General features: G+C 43.2%; 1 protein-coding gene across 5 annotated transcripts in view; it reads right to left on the bottom strand.

The window, feature by feature from the left end:
* Nucleotides 1-21098, bottom strand: part of SNX13 (sorting nexin 13) — a 147722-nt gene that overhangs the window by 96449 nt on the left and 30175 nt on the right. For all 5 annotated transcript variants that reach the window (XR_012644048.1, XM_074984652.1, XM_074984654.1 and 2 more), the window contains exons 2-4: nt 16242-16354; nt 4121-4223; nt 1384-1473 (exon numbers count right to left, since the gene is read on the bottom strand). Coding sequence is in view for 4 of the 5 variants with exons in the window: in XM_074984652.1 (XP_074840753.1) it covers nt 1384-1473; nt 4121-4223; nt 16242-16354 (306 nt within the window). In the remaining variant the exon portion in view is untranslated. The remainder of the gene's footprint in view (nt 1-1383; nt 1474-4120; nt 4224-16241; nt 16355-21098) is intronic.

The following is a 21098-nucleotide window of genomic DNA, read 5'->3' as shown; positions in this document are numbered from 1 at the left end:
GAAAAAGTCAAAATCAGAGATGTGCTCACAACTGGCATAGTAACAGAGAGATAGCCGTTCTAGTCTACATACTATCCAAACAAAAAAGCAGTACAGTCTTTTAAGTGCTACCGGACTGCTTTTTTGTTTTGATAACTGGTATACTTGATAAAATTGTCATCCTGACTTCTGTCCTAACAACATCTTATAACATACTAGTTTGGTACTATACATAATACCTAATTTAGGCAGAAAACGGTCATCTGTACAGTACCATTAAGAGATCCTGGGGAAGAATGGAAATAAATAATTTAAGTACACTGAAAGCTACTTGCTCTACAGAGCTTCAGAACTAATACTGGGGTTTGAAAGCCAGTTATATATTTAAGAGTAAAAACCAAATACCTTTAATCAGGCATCTTTTTTTCCTGTATTGGTACTACTCGGTATTACGCAGAGGATTCATAATTTTCATGTGTTATAGCTAGGCTAGTTTAGTGTGAGAAACCTAATATTTCTAAAATAAGTCACCACAAAAAACTCCTTAAAATAAGATTGTTAATTGCACTTCTCAGATTTATTATAGCAAGTATACTTTTCAAATACATCAAGCATTTTTAGGGCAGAAAACACTGCATTAGCTAAGCTCCAAAAAAATGAAGTTTACTTAATTCTGTAGTATTATACAGTAAATCACTTTAAATGCAATTTATGATTGTTATAACCTTATAATATGTCATCTTTATCTTCTTCAGAGACTAAGATTAGAACTCTTTTCAACAATCCCATTAAGGTAAAAGTATATGTGAAAGGAAAAATAGCAATGCCATAACCCATCTCACATTTGTTCTAAAAGTCAGCAAAAATGTCAAAAAAAGATCAAACACCATTTAGACTTGTTTTTTGTTACATATAGTGAATGTTTAATCTGCAATCATTACTGTACCGACTGTAACCACTACTCCAAAATAATTAAACTGAAAATGCTGCATCTATCCACATTCAGCATTTCAGATAAAAACTGACAAATAAGTAACACAATGTTGGTAAAATAAAGGATTTAACAACACATTTTGCCACCGTATAAACATTAAATTTGTCTTCCACACAGAAAATGTTTAATTTTTTCAAACTCTGCTCTTCTACCTGTAAACGAGGCAGGAATTGTTAGCATTATTTAGAATATTCTGAGGGGGTTTAGGAATGTGCAACTTACATTAAAGCCGTATTCAGTTTTTGCAATTATAATGTGATAACTTATATCATATTATATTATGGTATGAAATCTATCATCACTCATAATAACTGCCTATTTTGTGGACCACACAAATATTCTAGTCATGATGTGCACAGATATACCACAGCAATACATAATAAATTCAAATATTTTATATTAAAACTCACTTGTTGCAAAGGTTCATCAATTATATTGGCACCTGTCAATCTTCTGTCAATCTTAATAGGCTTGGCTTCACATTTCATTTCTTCTGTACACTTAAAAATAGTTTAGACAATGTTACTAAACAGATTTGCACTATGAAGAAAAACTAAACTGTATCTACTGTTTGATATGAATATTTTAAGTGAAGAATCATTACAGTATGGAAAATACTGTGTTGTAGGAATTATATGGTATGTAAAATTATTTGAATACACATACTCCCATCCCTTAAACCACATAGGCTGCGTCTACACGGGCATGAACCTTCGAAACAGCCATGCTGATGGCCATTTCGAAGATTACTAATGAGGCTCTAAATTGAATATTCAGCTCCTCATTAGCATTGGGACACTTCCGGCCGCAGCACTTTGAAAGCGTTGCTTTCAAAAGCGCGCAGCTCAGCACAGCTACACAGAGGTCCTTTTCGAAAGGATCCCACACCTTTCGAAATCCCCTTTTCCTGATCACTGATCACAATAAGGGGATTTTGAAAGGTGTGGGTCCTTTCAAAAAGAACCCCCGTGTAGCCACGCCGAGCTGTGTGCTTTCAAAAGCGCCGTGGCCAGAAATGTCCCAATGCTAATGAGGCACTGAATCTTCAGCTATTTCAAAGATTTGTGCCCGTGTAGACACAGCCACAATGAACAAAGCTGAAGGGATTAACATTGGAAAATCTCTGCCCATATCATAAAAAGAATAGGTTTCTTTTATGTATTTTAATAGTCAAAGGAGAAAGGATAGCCTGTGATAAGACAGGACTGAAAGTAGAGACCTGGGACTTGTACTTGATCATCAAACTATAAACTGCAAATTCATGCACCCTCTGTGTTGCGTTAAGCACACAAAACTAAATTTATTAGGAAAATGACTTAAGAACATTGAACTCTTATATAACAAGCCCTGAAAATATGAATACGAACTTTGTATAATAAAATTTCAATATACAGATCAGTTAACAGATGAGAAGAGGATACACATGCTCAAGCAACCATTATGCATACTAGTAGTAAATGTGTTGTACAAGATTGTGAGTACTGACCAGGCTTCAGTCACAGAAATGTCATTCACGAAGTAGAAGAAATGCTCTGCAAGTCAGGCTAGTCCACACATACAATGATTAAAGTAGCAATTCTACTATAAAAATGATTATAGAAGCAGAATTTCTCAAAAAAATCTGCTCACTGTGCCAAATTCAGAGAAGCAGAACTGTTTTACACTACACTGTATCATGTATGTTCTGCAGAGTTACTGCCTAGTCTTTAGCCATTAAAACTTCCTGTTTTCAATCTGTGGCTGTACAAAACAAGAAATTTCTGTTGAGTAGCTACAGTGCTGTTGTGTTGGTCCAGTAAAAGATTTTACCTCAACCATCTTGTCTTGCTGAAGTTCTCTCAGGTGAAGTTTATAGTCTAACAACATCTAAACATCTTTGCCTCACTGGAGCAGGAAATACAAAATCTTTTGATTCAGTTAAAATATATTTAGAAAAAGACCAAGAAAACTAGACACAAGCAAACTTATCTCAGTGAGGCACTTGGTTAAGAGACAGAGGACTGAATCACTAATTTGCTGATTTGTCCTTCAGCAACAGCAGCAACTAAGAATAAAACCTTGTGGTTTAACATTCTCAAGGAAAATAAATAATAGCTAAAAAAGGAAACGCAGCTGAGATCTAGGCTGAGGCTTTGGCACTTCTGCAGACTAAGACACAAAACATCTAAATGAACATATAGGAAACTATAAGAGCTAAACAGAGAAAAATAAAGATTGCAAATAGAAAAAATATTTAGTATATAGGTGTTTCTGCTTCTCATGAAGGAGCCAGAAAAATATAATTAAAATATGCACTCTCATTAAAGCAACACACACTGGCTACATCTACACAGCAGTTTAGCACAGCACTGCTGCATACAGCACTATGCTAATGACAAGTCGCAAAATTGCAAATGGAGGACCATTTGGAAACTCACATGGCTAATTAGCATAGCAGCACAAGATTTTACTATCAGCAGGGGGCATGCCAGCAGTTTTGAGACGCTGTGGACGTGCCTCTGATGGCTAAGCCTCCCTCTGTAGCCAGTCCCTTATGCCTTGCTCTAGAGAGGGGCTCAGCCAGCAGAGGCACATCCACACAGCCTCTGTACTGCTGGCAAGCCTCCTGCTGACAGCAAAATCTCATGCAGCTATGCTAATTAGCCATGTGAGTTTCCAAATGGTCCTCCATTTGCAATTTTGTGAACTGTCATTAGCATAGCACTGTGCTAAACAGCCATATAGATGTAGCCGCTTTGTAAAAAAGACTAGAGACTAGACCTGTTCATCTTTGGAAATATGCACTTAAAGTGATACATTTCAGTTTTGTTGATAGCACAGCCTATTGACAGAGTCACGTAAGAAAGTCTAACAGCCGCGAAGGGTCCTGTGGCACCTTATAGACTAACAGAAAAGTTTTGAGCATGAGCTTTCGTGAGCACAGACTCACTTCATCAGATGCTGGTCTGTGCTCACGAAAGCTCACGTTCAAAACTTTTCTGTTAGTCTATAAGGTGCCACAGGACCCTTCGTTGCTGTTACAGATCCAGACCAACACGCCTAACCCTCCAATACTTGACACCAGGCAAGACACTGCATTTAGTCGTAAGAAAGTCTGAAGCTCACGGATTCTGATTATGCATAATAAATTTTTCTTATGCTGCTTACCTTAAAAACCCCAACAGAAGTAGGAGGAAGAAATGAGTGTTCACACTGTTCAAGGTACTTCTCCGAATTTGTTTTTCCAAATAATAGAGTGACCACAAAACCCCTACAAAAGACAAACAGTAAAATAATCAGATTCTTTGTCTAAATGTTCAAAAACTATCTAACTTAACAATTCAAAGGCATCTGGTAAGCAACATTTTCGAGCGTAACTTTACACAAAGATAATGCTTGCCAAGATTGACTATTATTGACCATATACAAAGCTGTATCTCTACATTCATCAAGAAATATTCTAAAAGGAAAAGAACCATGAAAACTCTGCTGTCGCATAACATCCCACTGAATGTCAATGGTGTGCTCCATATTGGTAAAATCTTCATCCCCTATCCAAAACTGAGATAAGTACTGATTCCTTTCATATGAAGATTTTACATAGGACACATATCTATGCTAATGAATCCCGATGCAAGATCACAACTAAAGATGATAAATTTATACACACTATGTCCACTGTGACTGACAAAATGAAGCAGATTTAGAGTCCAAACATTATAAATAACATGCATTTTCTTTAAAAACCTCTACTGAACACTAAACTCAAACTGTATGACATGAACGCATAAGGCATGGACAAACTTTTTAAAACTGCTTTTACCAGGAAAAAAATTATAATGCTACAGTAACGCTGAACTTGTTACTTAAATTACTACAGTTAAATTAACATTAGCAGCTGAACCATGAAGGTGAAGAAAGAATGAATGTAAGGTTAAGCAAGGAGACTTCCCAGGTAGCTTTGATAAGAACAGAAAGCTAAATTAAAAGCTTGTGGAGATGCTGAAGCAATTCAGCAATCAAGTGATTTTATTACTCTTCTTTTTATTTAAATATATAATTTAATCAATGAAAGGAACATTAAGAGCCTCTTGTGGGGTTGGCATAAAAGCCAGTTTTATCAAAGCTTAACTTTTGGCTCTTTTTGAGCTTCTACAAAGATAAGATGAATAGGAGTACAACTAAATTTTATTACTGTGCCATTTCCATCCCTTAAGTGAAGGAAGCACGAATAAATAATGAGTTAATTTATGAGTATAACCAACTTATTTTGCTTTTTTAATGATAAATCAACTATTTAACCCTGTTAGATAACAGCAAAAAAACAAACACTGCCACTTTTGACAGGAAGTGGATGGAACACAAAAAGCTGTGGTGTATGTTCCCTTTCAACTTCTGAAGTGAAATCAAAAAGTAACCTTTGAAAAAGAAATAAAATGAAGGAGAATGAAACGGTATAAATTATTATTGCTCATGACAGTCATACACAGTTTTAAAGGCGAAATATTAATTCCAGGTAAAACTAGCTGGAGGCCTTTAGCAGTGAAATGGACAACATAAAGAGTTACTCTACACTGAAATGCAGCTATAAAATAGTATACTCTTACTAAACAAACCTGTTCTCTGTTCAGTCATATATGGTATGCTTACTTTCATGAATAAATTAGAAGCTGCACATGGGTGCACTCAACCAGATCTATGTACAGGCTTTAATCCGAAGTGTGAAACACTTTAGTCCTATGAGTAGTCCAGAAACAATATAACTAAGAAGCATGCAGACAGATTCTATCCATTTATAATTGTCAATACGATGACTTACAAAGTTCCAATCAGCTATACATAAGAAAGCCATGGAGGACAACATACTTTCACAGCAGTTACAGATATTTGGTAATGCAGAACCTTTATTAATACAGGAGGACACAAGTGATGTGATCAGAACATAGCGTGATATATAGATCCCAAGTGGAGTTTACAGCACTGACAGCTGAGAGTTTTTACCCCCCAGATATGCGTATTTGATATGGAAATATTTGAGGACCAATTAGAAGACATCTGACTCTACACTGCCTTGCTCCCTACATGCAGAGAGGACTGTACCTTACGACCACAGTCAATGATAATCAGCATAATTAACAGTTAAAATATCTTTCTGATCACCTTCCCAAACTTAAACCATCGTACAATATCTTTCCAAAATAACTTTCACAGCATAACTGAAATGGTAACTATATAAACAGACTTTTGCCAATCATGATAAATTCTCAGTTACCCATTATCTAGCCTCTCTCCAACACGCTAATTTGAAGAAACAAATTTTAGAGAAGCATTTTATAAAGAAAGGCAACCAACTATTTTTTTAAGATGATGCATCTAAGGTTTTATGCATTACAAACTAGTTTTAACTGCAAAAATAACCAATATCAAAGTTGCTCTTTTACACAGTATCAAGAGAGAATCAGAGGTAACAATTTTCTATACATAGGTTATCTGTTCTATGTACAGTATAATCTTTTGCTTCAAATCTGTAAAATAATACAAGATGACAAAATTAAAATCATATGACTACCATAATATTTTCCAATTTAAAAAAGCCAATTCCATTTCATAATTAAATATCCTCCGAACATTTATTTATTTTACCAGAAATAGTTTTTCAACTAAAAAATTATACAAAGTTTCAATAGGGCAGATTAATTTAAATCAGTGATTTTAATCCTAATTTAAATCAGCATGCAAAAGCCTTGATTGAGATCTTGGTTTTCATTGTAGTTTTTAGTTATTTTTCTAAACAAAGTTTGGATTCTCACAGGCTGGTATAACTTGGCATTACTTATTAACCTGGAGAATCCACTATACTTATACACATTTATTTAAAAAGTTACACAGCTTTTTTCAGCTATTGAAATTCTTAACTTTTACTTTTTAACATTAGAAATGTTATGTTAGATAAGTTAAAATTAGAAAACTGAATGATGCATTCTCAATCTTATCTGAAATTTATATTAAGCTGTGTTTGGATGGAATTTGGAATTCAATTAAAATGCACAAAACACAGCATTTTAAAACTAACAAATGTCCTGAGATACATATGTGAGAAAAAAATGCAAAACATGCTTTGTATTAATAACTAAATTATTTATTAAACCAAGTATTTAGCAAATTGAAATATTTCTGATGATGATGTCTTTCAAGATATCAAAACAAGTAGATAATTTTAGAACTTTTTATTCATATATTAAAAAAGGAAAATAAGCTTGACTTTTTTCTACTCCAACCAGTTTCTCTACTTGGAATGAGCTTGACACTGAACTAGTGGAATAAACTGAAACAAAGAATGTTCCCTATGCACCTGCAGAAAAGGTAATTATTCTCAAAAACTGGTTTCATACTGAATTCTATCACTTCAATAACCTGATTTTCCTTAAAAAAAAAATTAGCAGAAAATATGGACTGCATGAATGTTTCTGAATTGAAAGGCATAAGGACAACAATTAAAAAAACTCTTGAATGGAATTTGAGATACTCACAGATGAAAGCTGATAGAGAGAGAGAATTCTCTCTCTCTCTCTCTCTCTCATTCTCTCTCTCACACACACACACACACACACACACACACACACAGAGTCATAACCATCTTATCTTATTTGCAGATACATGTGTCTTGTTTCTTTTTTCTCAGAAGTTAACCCATTGCTTTAGGGCATTTGGCCCTACCTACCATACTAGAAGGAGTATTAAGCAGAATGTACTTATCCATTTAAATATATATTCAATCATTCAGTTCTACAAGTTACAATAATATAAGTAGATTGAATGCACTTCCCAGTCAAAAACTTCAAGCACGAAAGAGGCACGATGGCAAAGGACTGGCAGAAGAAAGAATGCTTGTATCACACAAAGTACTTCTATTTTTGTCCTTTCTTTTTAAGCAGCAAAATGGCAAACAAGGGCACTCATCTATTCCATAGCTAGCTGAAGCTTTAAAACAAAGGTAGAGATTCCCATGTCCACCAAGATGAGATCAGCAAATGGTGTCCAAAAGCGTGTATATTGTGTTACTGGAGATGAAAAGTGACAATTTTCAGCCACTTAGCAAAAGGAAACAGCACCATTTTATAAAGTCAAAAAGGATATTAACTGATCATCTAAAATTGTTTGCCTCAATGCCTTATCAGACTTATGAAAGAAATATTGATCAACAAACAGTGAGACACACTATGGTTTGTTTACATTAGAAAGTATTAAATAGCTGCCACACTATGATAAAGGCTACTACAAGATGAGCTTTTTAGGACAAAAAGTTTAAAATACAGCCAGGTGAACTGAAGTTCTTATCATCCATCCAGCTACAGTTTTATCTGGACTACTCTCTCCCTTAAGGAATTATAGTCCTAAAGAACTTAAACTAAGACTATTAAGGATCAAAGGCAGCTTCATTATCATTCCCAATTTGGGCTGCGTCTAAAAAAATCAAGAAAAGCAACAGCTGCAATTTAAGATCTCGGCAACAAATTGATAAGATATTGACTGATAGACCTAATGGGCCAGAAGACATTCCCTGGAGCCACAACAGTAAGAGTCACATGGTCCAAGCACCTGAGCAAAATAAATCTAAGTTGTAACCTTCCAAGCCTATTCTCAATGGCTATATAGTTAAAATTCAATTCCAGCAAACAACAGGCCTTTTACCTTGCACCACTCAGGAGCCAAAGCACATGAGGGAAGATACTATTCCTAGGAGAATTCTGCACTACTGAAAAAAGCTCATCACTTAATAAATTATTTTATTAGTCTTTAAAGTGCTATATGACTGCTTTACGGTTTTGTGAAGATACAGACCAACACAATGACCCTGTAACAATGCAGACCCTGTAACAATGCAGACAACAAAAATATCCAGGAAATCCATTTCAACAAATAGATCCCTCCTGAGACATAACATAGAACTTTGAATTTTATTTAAACTACAATACAGAAATGTATTTCACCCTTCTCTTTCTTCCCGCACCCCTCACCCCCACAACCACACTCAGAAACCGTCCAAACGTTTGCAAGAGTCAAGGAAAATGGAGAAATAGAGGGAGGACAGGAATTGCTGAGAAGGAACTTGAGTGTGAATCTGGAGAGTTGCTGGACGTGGGTAGCAGAAGTATGGGACGTGTTGTTTGAGGGGGGCAGGAAGTGATTATCAGGGAGCTGAGGGATTTCCCCTTGCAGACCTCAGCTGACACCTAGCCTTTCATATTCATCCAAGCACACCTGCTTCTAGTCCCCATGGCTCTGCATTCCCCCTTTCTCATACATATGTGGCCTCGTACCCCACACTCCCATTCAACCTCTGGCTCCATGTTAACACCCTACTAGCTACTGTGCTCCTGCTGAATTCTTTCACTCCCACCCCCCACAACTGTGAATGCCAGCTTGTGACTCACCTGCAGCTACGTGTGTGGAACAGCAGATCCCAACCTTTTCAAGATGGGGACCCATTTTGACAACTCAGGAAAGCTTTGTGACCCAAAGCAATTCAAAACCAGGGCAGGGGAGAGAGGTTCTCTCCTGGGAAAAATGCACCCACCCCCCATTCTCCAACGAAAACCTCTATCAGCCCCAGAACACCCCCTGCTGCCCCCAGCTTCAACCCCTCTCAGCTAGGGGACAGCTCCCTGTCCCACATAAGATTTCCAGAAAACGGGGCATGGGGTGGGGAGACCCTGAAGCCCTCCAGCTCAGAGCCAGATTGGTTGTGGAGCCCTGTCCGGTAGTGCCAGCTGCGGGCTGCCTCGCCAAGGAGGTGGGGGTAACCCCAAAATCTCACAGCTTGGAGCCAACAAGGGTGCAGAGCCCTGGCCAACTATCAGCCCCCGCAACCCCTAATTTCCAGCCCCAGGCTTAAAACCCTCTCAGACCTCCCCAGCCCCCTCTCCCACCTCACATAAGTTCCACATGCTGCCACTGCTGCCCCCTGTGCTCCTTTGCTGGGCCATCGTTGCCACCTCCTCCTCTGCACAGCTCCTCCAGCCCTCCTATTTCCTTCCCCACCTGCAGCACGGGCAGTTACCCATCCTGCTGTGCTGAAATAAGACTCAATTTAATTGGTTTAATGGCTGGATCCTTCTGGCTGGCCATTAAACCAACTGAGTTTTGTTTCAGCGCGGCAAGGCAGGGCAGGAACTGGGAGCTGGAGGAGTGAGCTGCTGCAGTCGTGGGAGCCACAGTGGCTCCTTGAAGAGCCACATACAGCTCAGAGCCACCCAGCCAGCAACACTTACCAAATCCAATCCCTGGTATAGAACCATGTGCGAGTACAAATGTCTATCCCCAAATGTGGATATCCATGGACAGACATCATGATCTGACCATCAGCATGACTCTAACCCCAAGAGCCACTGTAGCCAATAGCCCCATTGTGCCTGGGAGTCACTGCGCCAAGCCCCAGTAACAGCTTTTTCGATCTTGCATATTGACGAGTTAACCTGTAACAAAAATATTGGCTTCTTTACATCAGTGCTCAACTGGAAGAACTTTCAATAAAAGATACCCTAGCCATATATGTGTAAAAGCCCACTCCTTCCACCAAAGCGTTTGCTCAGAATAATTCAGCTTTAATCTGGTTGCTCTGCAAAAACTGGCTCTAATGGGTTCTTGAAGAGTCTACATTACAGAATGGTTATGAGAAACACTATGTTGTACTTTTAACTACTCTTCTGGAACGTGCTACATGTGTCAACACAACCAACTGGCATAACATCCTGCAGAAAGATTAGTACAATTCATAAGCTACGTCTACACGTGAAGCCAACATCGAAATAGGCTATTTCGATGAATAACGTCTACACGTCCTCCAGGGCTGGCAACGTTGACGTGCAACATCGACATTGCGCAGCAGCACATCGAAATAGGCGCTGCAAGGGAAGGTCTACATGCCAAAGTAGCACACATCAAAATAAGGGTGCCAGGCACAGCTGCAGACAGGGTCACAGGGCAGACTAGCGCTTCTGGGGCAACAGCTAGCCGCTCCCTTAAAGGGCCCCTCCCAGACACACACAGCCTGCACAGCCATAGGCACGCACACCTCGGGCGACGCAGTTATGATGGACCCCAGCAGCAGCAGCAGCCGCTGCCACCACCGCCAGAGGTCCACCCACCCGCCCCTGCAGGAGCAGTGCTCGCCCTGCTCCATGCCATGCAGGAGGCAGCTGAGCACCTCCTTGCCACAGGGGAGGAGCTGCCCGCAGGGGAGGACGACGCAACCCCCAACCCTGCAGCACCCTGACCCCCCCGACGCCTCATACGCCACCAGCTGTGGAGCTACCCCACCAGCACCGACTGGTGGGAGCGGCTGGTGCTTGGGGAGTGGGACGACGACTGCTGGCTCAGGAACTTTCGCATGAGCTGGCAGACATTTCTGGAGCTATGCCAGTGGCTCACCCCCACACTCAGGCACCAGGACACCGCCATGCGGCGTGCCCTCCCTGTGGAGAAACGGGTCGGCATCGCTGTCTGGAAGCTGGCCACGCCAGACAGCTACAGATCCGCGTGCCAGCAGTTTGGCGTCCGCAAGGCCACCATCGGGGCTGTCCTCAAGGAGGTAAGAGGACCCACGGGGGAGGGGAGGGGAGGGGAGGAGAGGGGGGCCGTGGCAGGGGAAGGCCACACACACCCTGCTCATCCCTCATTGGTGCTCTCCCATGTGCTTCCCCTGCAAGTCGTCCGCGCCATCAACGTCATGCTCCTCCACAGGCTCGTGAGGCTTGGGGACCCAGATGCCACCATCGCGGGCTTTGCCACCCTGGGCTTCCCCAATTGCTTCGGGGCTCTGGATGGGACTGTCATCCCCATCCGCGCCCCGGAGCACAGTGGAGGACGTTACATCAACCGGAAGGGCTACCACTCAGTGGTCCTCCAGGCCTTGGTGGACAGCCGGGGCCGTTTCCAGGACATTTATGTGGGCTGGCCTGGCAGCTCCCACGATGCCCGGGTATTCTGGAACTCGGGCCTGTGCCGCCGGCTGGAGGCGGGAACCTACATCCCCCAGCGGGAGATCCCTGTGGGGGACACCACCATGCCCCTCTGCGTCATTGCAGATGCGGCATACCCCTTCCGGCCCTGGCTCATGCACCCGTACATGGGCCATCTGTCTGCCAGCCACGAGCGCTTCAACCAGCGCCTGAACCACACGCGCCAGGTGGTGGAGCGCACATTTGGCCGCCTCAAAGGGCGCTGGAGGTGTCTCCTCACTCGCCTGGATGCGGGCCCCACCAACATCCCCCAGATTGTGGGTGCGTGCAGCGCCCTACACAATCTGGTGGAGAGCAAGGGGGAGACCTTCTTTCAGGGCTGGGCTGTGGAAGCCAGCAGGGCCGCTGTGCAGCCACCCGCTGCCCCCAGTCGCCAGGTGGACCCCGAAGGGACCCAGGTCCGGGAGGCCCTGCGGGCCCACTTCGATGAGGCCGCGGGGTGAACGCTGGCAGGCCCCCTGCTGCCCCCCCATCCTCCACAACACTCCCTGCCCCTACGCCCACACCACAGAGCACCCAACAGCACCCCCACACACACACTTTTCTTGCACAAATAAAAGCAGACACTTGTTCGTGAAAGCCAACATGTTTACTTGAACTCTTCTTAATAATAACTATAGAACTTCTAACTAACATATATTATATGTATGTATATTAATATAAAAACAGGGATAACAAGGAAGGGGAGAACTATTTACATGGGGGGGAAGGATCAGACAGTGAAAACGGGGGTCACAAATAAATAAATACAAACTATGTACAGGGCAAAAAACCAAAAAAGTGGGGGGGGCCCACGTGCTGGGCCCCACGTCCCTATAGTCCAGCACTGGGGGTGGGCGGCCGGGATCCCCGCCTCGGCCGCAGCCCTGGCTGGGGCTGGCTGGGGGCCGGGTGGACTGGAAGATACGGCTGGCGAGTGTCAGCTGGCCCCAGGTCCCCCTCGGCTGAATGGCCCTCGGTGGCGGGGCGACGGCAGACAGCGCGGCGACTGGAGCAGTGGGTGGCGCACACAGGGCAGGTGCAGCGGCAGCTGGCGCAGCATGGGGGGGCCAAGTAATCCGCTATGCGGTTCAATGTCTGCATGTAGGCCCCCCCATGCCTCTTGGCGCCAGGCCAGCGCCCGCTCCTGCAGGTGGAGGCGGCGTTGTTCCACCCGCAGCCGCTGCTCCGCGACCTCCACCTGCCGGCAGTGGAGGGCCAGCAGCTGGGGGTCCATTGCCAGCGGCTGCTGCTGCTGGGTCTGCCGTCTTGCCCGCCTTGGGGCCGGTCGTTGCTCCGCCGTGGGGCTGGCCTGAAGCGATGGCCCCGGAGGGGATTCCGGGACCACTGAAGCCTTGCCGGCGCGCTCTGGTCCTTCCGATGGTGCAGCTCCGGAACACAGGAGGGGGGGGAAGAAGAGTGGAGACAGGCGTTAGTGTGGGCCCCGAGCCGTGGCCCTTGTCCCCCCGACCCCTCTGCTGCAGGTTCCCCATCCCCGGGAGATGCTGCTGTGATGGGGTTCAAGGGTCCCCCTGCACTGCATCCCATCCCCTGGTGGGAGTGACTCTCAATTCACTCAGCAGGTATGACAAGAGAGGTTTCTTAGGCAACAGATGCCCAGTTTCTCCCAGAAGCGACAGTACAGAAGTCAGAGACAGTCCTTCCAACCCGTCCTGGGGAGAAGACCCCGAGGGGTGCCCCTCTGGGGTGTGGCTTTCCCCCTCCTCAGACAGGCAGCCTTCTAGCTCTCCCTTCCCCTAGCCTCTAACTGCGGCCCCCGATTCAAACCCAGCTCGGCTCCTCCCTCCTCTTTGTTCAGGGCAGAGGTGTAACCTGCCAGTTGTAGCCCCAGGATCATCCTTAGCCACTGGGAGCTATTCAGCTTGTTGCTCATATCTAGCCTGAGTCTCGCATTTGCACTCCCCCCACTCCATCACATGCTGCTGCTGCTACTGCTGGGTGTCCCACCCCCTCACCCCGGGGGACCCTAGAGGTTCCGCTCCCCCCAGTCCCAGGGATGGGGCATGGCACTGTCATGCTGGGGGGGGGCAGGGGCTGATGCACTCCTGTGAGGGACATGCCACTGCTGTCCTTGGGGCCATGGTCATCTGGGCATGTGGAGGGCCCTGGCCATATCTATTAACCCCGCCCCTCAGCCCGGGGGTGTGCACCGGGGGTGTACATACCTGATGGTCCACTCCCACGGTCAGGGGACACCCGGGGGGCGGACGCCCAGCTGCTGCTCCAGGATGGCAGGAGGAGGATCTGGAGGCCGGTGTCGGTGGAGGAGGAGTCCCCCTCCTCCTCCTTCTCCTGGTCCGGTGCCCCGGGGGTGGGCTCCTGGGGGGGGCCCCCGGGGTGCGGGGCTTGCCTCCGGGGCGGACTCCGCCTCTGGGGCCTGCTGGGGCTCCTCAGCCGAGGTATCAAGCGTGGCCGGAGGGGAGGTGGTGTGCCGGGGGCCCAGGATGGCCCTGAGCTCCCTGTAAAAGGGGCAAGTGACGGGGGTGGCCCCAGATCGGCCAGCCGCATCCTGGGCCCGGGCGTAACCCTGCTGCAGCTCCTTCACTTTACTCTGGACATGGTCCGGAGTGCAGGCATGGTGACCCCGGGCGGCCAGGCTCTTGGCCAGCCAAGTGAACGCATCCGCGTTCCGCCTCTTGCTCCCCATTACCTGGAGCACCTCCTCCTCGCTCCAGAGCCCCAGCAGGTCCCGAAGCTCGGCCGCCGTCCAGGAGGGGCCCCGCTGCTGCTTCCCGGCCTGGCTTCTGCCCTGGGAACCCTGGCTCCCCTTTGGAGGGGTTCCCTGAGGGCGCTGGGGGTGCTGCCGGGCGGCCATCAGGTCGGTTGGGGGTGTGGGTGGCTGAAGAAGAGCGTGCAGGCGAGCCGCATGTTATTGCTGCTGCCTGCACACTCTCTCAGCTTCCTGCACAGAAAGGGAGGGGGTGGGGACCTTTAAGGGGCCGCTCCACGTGGCCACCATTGAGCTCAGGGGCTGGAGAGAGCATCTCTCAACCCTTCAGCTGATGGCCGCCATGGAGGACCCCGCAATTTCGAAGTTGCGGGACGCGCAACGACTACACGTTCCCTACTTCGACGTTGAACATCGAAGTAGGGCGCTATTCCCATCCCCTCACAGGGTTAGCGGCTTCGACGTCTCACCGCCTAATGTCGATGTTAACATCGAAATAGCGCCCAACACGTGTAACCGTGACGGGCGCTATCTCGAAGTTAGTGCCGCTACTTCGAAGTCGCGTGCACGTGTAGACACGGCTATAATGTGCAGACTAAAGCACAACACACTGAAGTACAAAGACAAAAAAAAAATCGCATTAATGCAACATCACAAGTTAAAAAAAAAAAAGGAAGGGAGAATTTCTTTGCTGTTTTCAATAGATAAGTATATGCCCACAACATGTTATGTAGTTTAGGATATGCAGTATCAAATAGTATAATTTTGGTTTACACACAAATGAAAACAAATTGCAATCTTAATTGTATCATACACTGTAGTGCCCACTATAATATAGGCACAAAACACAACTAAAATATCACCTGTTCACTCCTCAGATAAAATTATATTCATACGGCATTTCTTTGAACATGCACTTAAAAGCGTGGTTATCAAGAGGGCTGGCATTGAACTATGAGTTCTCAGGTGACTAGCATATACATAAAAATTGGAAATGGGGTTTTGATAAGGGAAATGGACCATGTATAGTAATAATTTAAGGTAACAATCAACTGAAGACAGTAAAGTCAGTCACTGCATGCCTATTTATTGTCAGTTTATTTCTACAAAGATAATAAGAAGTCAGCATGACAGCATGAGTAAGAAAAAATGGTTAGTGTTCATACATGAGTAGAGATATAGTAATACACACCATTTAATGGAAAGTTTAGTTGTTTTATTTCCAATTTCCCTTTTCAGTTCACAGTATAAATTGTTTTGAGAAAGGAAATCATTATCTTAAATATCAGATATGTAAAATACTGTAATAAAGTAAATAAGAAAGCAGCAAACCCAAGATAATTTTATTTTCTTCACTTATGTAATACAAAAAGAAGGGTATGTTCTGTATTTGCCAAAGAAAAAGTGCTAAATGAAAGAAATGCATTTACAGAAGAGTACATAAAGCATCTGAGAAAACGTAGAATATGCTTCATGTCTCTATAGCTTCTCATTGGTGTAATTCTACCCTTTTTCATAATTTTAAACCTTATCGGTTTGTTAGTTGTAAATTAAATTTATCCTGCCAAACACATTATGACACACAGTAGAATATACTTACCCACTCACAAAGCAGAGGATATAAAATGCAAAGTAAAATATAGCAAAGGGTCCAAACGTTTTTAGAAAGAGCACAACAACAAGGCTTCCCCATCCCCATGTGGCAAGACTGGTCTGAAACAAAAAACAGAACAGAAACAATTAATGTAGTATTTGTACCTTTGAAGAATTTCCTGCAGATTAAACTTTAACATATTTGCAACATCTTAGAAGATTTCATAAACACCCCATTTCCACATGAAAGTTTTAGTTTTATTTGATGTAAAGAAAAGAGTGAATTCCAGCAGTTGATTTCCTGGAAGAATTACTGTGAGTGTTTAATGTACTTGCCTTTATATAGTATGACAGTTGTAAAACAAAATGAGATCCAGCACTATGTTGTCAGCTAGCTCTCCTCAGAGAGTGATGAGAAGAAGTGGGACAGCACTTTAACCATCCTGGACACACAGTTACAGCCTTAAAGTTACCATGCAGATATAGACAGACATCTTCCTTTCCAAATGCAAACAGATGGCCATCATACCAAATGGACTGAAGCTGAAAAATCCATTACAGTTGTCATACTAGCCAGACTACAGTGAGAGATTGCGCCTCTCACACTCAAAGAAACTACAGAATCACCTGATCAGCATCCTGTACAGAAGCTCAAGAATGAGGTCTAAAAACTGGTGACTCATACTAAACCAGCTTTCCACACAAACTTCCACATGGCTAGACTTCACCAAAACAAGACAAGCCATTTACACCACACACTTTGCTTCTCTATAGGGGAAAAAAAAAAAAAAAAAAAAAAAGAACACTAAGCTATCTAAACTCATACATGTCATAAGGGCCAACAACAGTGATACCCTTGACTCAATTGTTAATCTATCCAGCTGCACACTTAGCCCAGCAGAATTTGTCATATCTTTGGGACTCCCCTTCTGCACTACCATGAACATCACAGTTCTGTGATTACTTGGAAACCTACTTTCATCATCTCCAGCTCAGGGAATATTTCCACCATCACAGCAAACATCCATAGCCTCAGAAACAACTCCAACATTATGATCAAAGAGAATGACAAAGAAGGTGCTGTAGCCATCACAAATAGGTCAGATTATGAACTGCAGACTGCTTGACAACTCTCTAACACTGAATTCTAAAGGCCACTACTCTCTGATGTCACTGAGGAATACCAAAATAAGCCTATACTTTCTACATGAAGCAGCTCAGGAATATTTAGACACACCCCAAAGCCCCGACCAAGCATATTCTGATACCCAAGATTCATAAATCTGGAAATCCTGGACAATCCATGATGATGATCTCAGGCATTGGCACTCTCACAGCAGGACCGTCTGGCTATATAGACACTCTCCCACCTACCATTCCTAGATATCTTTCACACACCACTGACTTCCTGAGGAAACTACAAACCACTGATCTTCCAGAGAACACCATCCTATGGATGCAGCTCTCTACACCAACATGTCACTCAAAGATGGATTACAAACTATCAGGAATTTTATCCCTGATACTGTCACAGTACAGCTCATTGTTGCAACTATGTTCTCACCCACAACCACTTCAGATTTGTGGGCGATTTATGGGTACACATAGCACATTTTTATGGCTGACTGAGAATTTCCTCAGCTCTTGCCCTCCTTCTCTACTTGTGCTACATTAATGACATCCTCCTTATCTGGATCCAGGAGGCCCTTGAAGAATTCCTCTGGGATTTCAACAATGTCCATTCAACCCCCTCAAATTCAGCCTAGACCTGTCCACACAAGAGAGCCACTTCCTGTACACTTCAGTGCAAATAAGTGATGCTCACATCACCACCATGTTATACACAGAACCTACTGACCGCTATACTTACCTACCCTACATGCCTCCATCTTTCAAACAGAACATATATGATTCACCGTCCGCAGCCAAGCCCTAAAATACAACCCTTAGGCAAGAACAAACATCTACAACATCTTTTATCAAGAATTCCTAAAACTACAATACCCACCTGGGGAAGTAAGGAAACAGACTGATGGAGCCAGATGGGTAACCGAAAGTCACCTAATACAGGACAGGCCCAACAGCATCACTTACAGTCCCCAGCACATCAACAACATACAACCTATTCTGGGAGATGATCCCTCACTCCCATAGACCTTGGGATGCAGGCCAGTCCTTATAGAAACTCAAGCAAAAACTCACTACCATCACACCACAGAAACACTAGCCCAGGAACCAATCCATGCAACTAATCCCGTTGCCAATTCTGTACACATCATAATGACATCATCATAGGAGTTAACGGCATCAGGCATAGCATCAAAGGCTCATTCACTTGCACATATATTTATATGATATAAGCCATCTATGAAAGGATGCAGTCACAGAAGAGCCACTGGGAGTTGCCTGGCATGCTGATCATGCCTGACACCCACCTTCTTGGTCTCTGGGATCCCTGACCACACTGTCATGTTAGGTCAGCTCCTCTCATCTGCCCCAGCTAGAGTAATGTTGACACTGTTTCACCACAGCTCTAGTGGATGTAGTTCTCGTGCACAACATTCATAGAATCAACCCTCAAAGGGGGTCAAAACCCTCAAAACATTCATCTCCGTGCAAAAGATTTGCACAGGGAGAGCTCATTAGATAAGCCCCCTTTATTTATGAAAAGGAGATCTGCACAGTGATAGCCATCCCCAGATAGTGATAATTTACATTGTGTTTGATTACAAACAAAAAAATTCTTATTAAGCAAAACTGTAGGATTTAAGTGGTTATAGCTAATGACAAGCAGATCAAAATGATTTATCAAATCAAACAAAAGAGATGAACTTTCTTTGTTTTGTAATGAAAAAACCAGAGTCTTCCACTATTCTTTCTGCCAACAAACTATCCAAAATAAAATGCTCAGTTATGTTGATTTAACTTCCACACCTCAGCAGCCCCAACCACAGGACTGGTTGGAAGCGAGAGGCGGGGAGCCAGCTTTCTCTGATTTTAAATCCTACTGTACAGCACAATTCAGTTAACTATATTTTGGCATGAAAAGTGCCATGTTTTGGTACTGGGGCCTTTGGCATCTTACCAGAGTTTGGGATTGTAAAAATACCACCAATATTCTCAACTTCATCACCTAGCCATGATAATTTGGTTGCCTCTTCTATTATTCCTCTACATCTTTCCACCCATGTTTTTCAGTGGTATAACAATGACTAGATATTTCAAAAAACTATGACAGTTCAAATTGTGAACAGTTCTGTGACAAGGAATAGATTGTCTGTCTACATAATATAAAAGGAGGACATGGATGCATTATGGACTCCTCTTCTAGAAAAAACAGTTAAAGATTTTTCTTCCCTTTGCGCAAAACACTATGGATTAGCAGAAATTTAAGAAACAAGTCTTAAAAATAGGAGCACAAAAGGAGTTTTCATTTCAAAACATGACAAAACAAGGTTCCTCTAATTCTGTGTGCTCTCCAAGTTTAAAGAAAAAGTAATTTATTCATTATGTCCTCCAGAGAGTGGAAGGTATCAACATTAGAAAACAGACAGCCCCCACTAGAAATAATTTACCATCTAAACAACAACAGAGCGCAAGGAAAAAAGACAGATAAGTTAGGGACCAGAGAGACCAAAATTTATAAACACAAAAATCACAATTACGCTTAATGGCACTGTGCATGTCTAGATTTTCTTTATGATCTTTAAATCACACAGAATGCTTATAATGAGGCTTTATTAAATGAGTAGCCAAACAGTGAACTTGTCTACACTACACCATTTTTTGAAATATAGCATATATCTGCAAAGAGAGTCAAATCTCATTAGGTGTTTTAATAGGATTTCTTAAGACTAAAATTTAACTGACCCAATTGTATAGCTCTCTCACAACTGAGTATCACTGTATTAACTTTAGCTGAGATATTCACTCACTTTCTTCTCTACTTTATAAAATGGTACGTAATCTTTTTGCTTTAATCAAAAAGCTAATCTTTAGAAAGTAATTATTTAGGCTTCTTGATAATGTAATTTCCAAGAACAATTTTGGACAAAGTTTGCAGCATTAAGACTCATAGCTTCACTCATTTCTTTAAATACTTATTTGAGTTACTGCAACAAGAGTTACAGCATAATTCTACTGGACTAGCATAAGGAGTCGTACTGTAAGAATTTGCTACAAATACCTCAGCTTTGTAGAAAATGCTGTAGAACTATTTAGTTTAGCATAGGCACCTAATAATCAAATGCCAGTAATTTCCGACCCAAATGCTGAAGATGGACATTACTGCTAAAGTTGCTGTAAAATGAATGTAATTTACAATTCTGCAGTTTTTTCAAATATTTCCAGTTCTAATATAATTTAGTTTTAAAGGGAAAATTATTCTTTCGGGAAGGAACTGTGAACCAATTCCCTGAGGAGAAGATGGTATGGATGCAGTCTTTGATTGGGTGGAAGCATTCTTTTAGGAGTCTTAGAGCACGTCTACACCACAAAAAACCCTACAGCTGGATGCCTCAGAGCTCAAGTAAACTGTTTTGGGCTCATGGTACAGAGCCAAGAACAGCAGTGTATACATTTCCATTCAGACTGGAAACAAAGCTCCTCTTCTCAATAGATCTCAGAACCTGGACTGCAGCCCGAATGGAAACATCTACACTGCTATTAGTTCCGCAGCATGCACCTGAGTAATTTTACCAGGCTCAAACTCACTGCTACAGGGGTTTGTTTGCTCATGCAGTGTAGACATACCCTCTATCTCAATGACAAAGATTTACTGTACACTTTTGTAGACATGTAACTTGTACAGAAAGCTACTTGGACTCTCGCATATAATTTATTCCCCAATTTTGCAAATACTCAA

This window comes from Carettochelys insculpta, chromosome 2 (assembly GCF_033958435.1).
Source record: "Carettochelys insculpta isolate YL-2023 chromosome 2, ASM3395843v1, whole genome shotgun sequence".
NCBI lineage: Eukaryota > Metazoa > Chordata > Testudines > Carettochelyidae > Carettochelys > Carettochelys insculpta.
The sequence above is the reverse complement of the archived record's forward strand: the minus strand, read 5'-3'. Positions and strand labels throughout refer to the sequence as shown.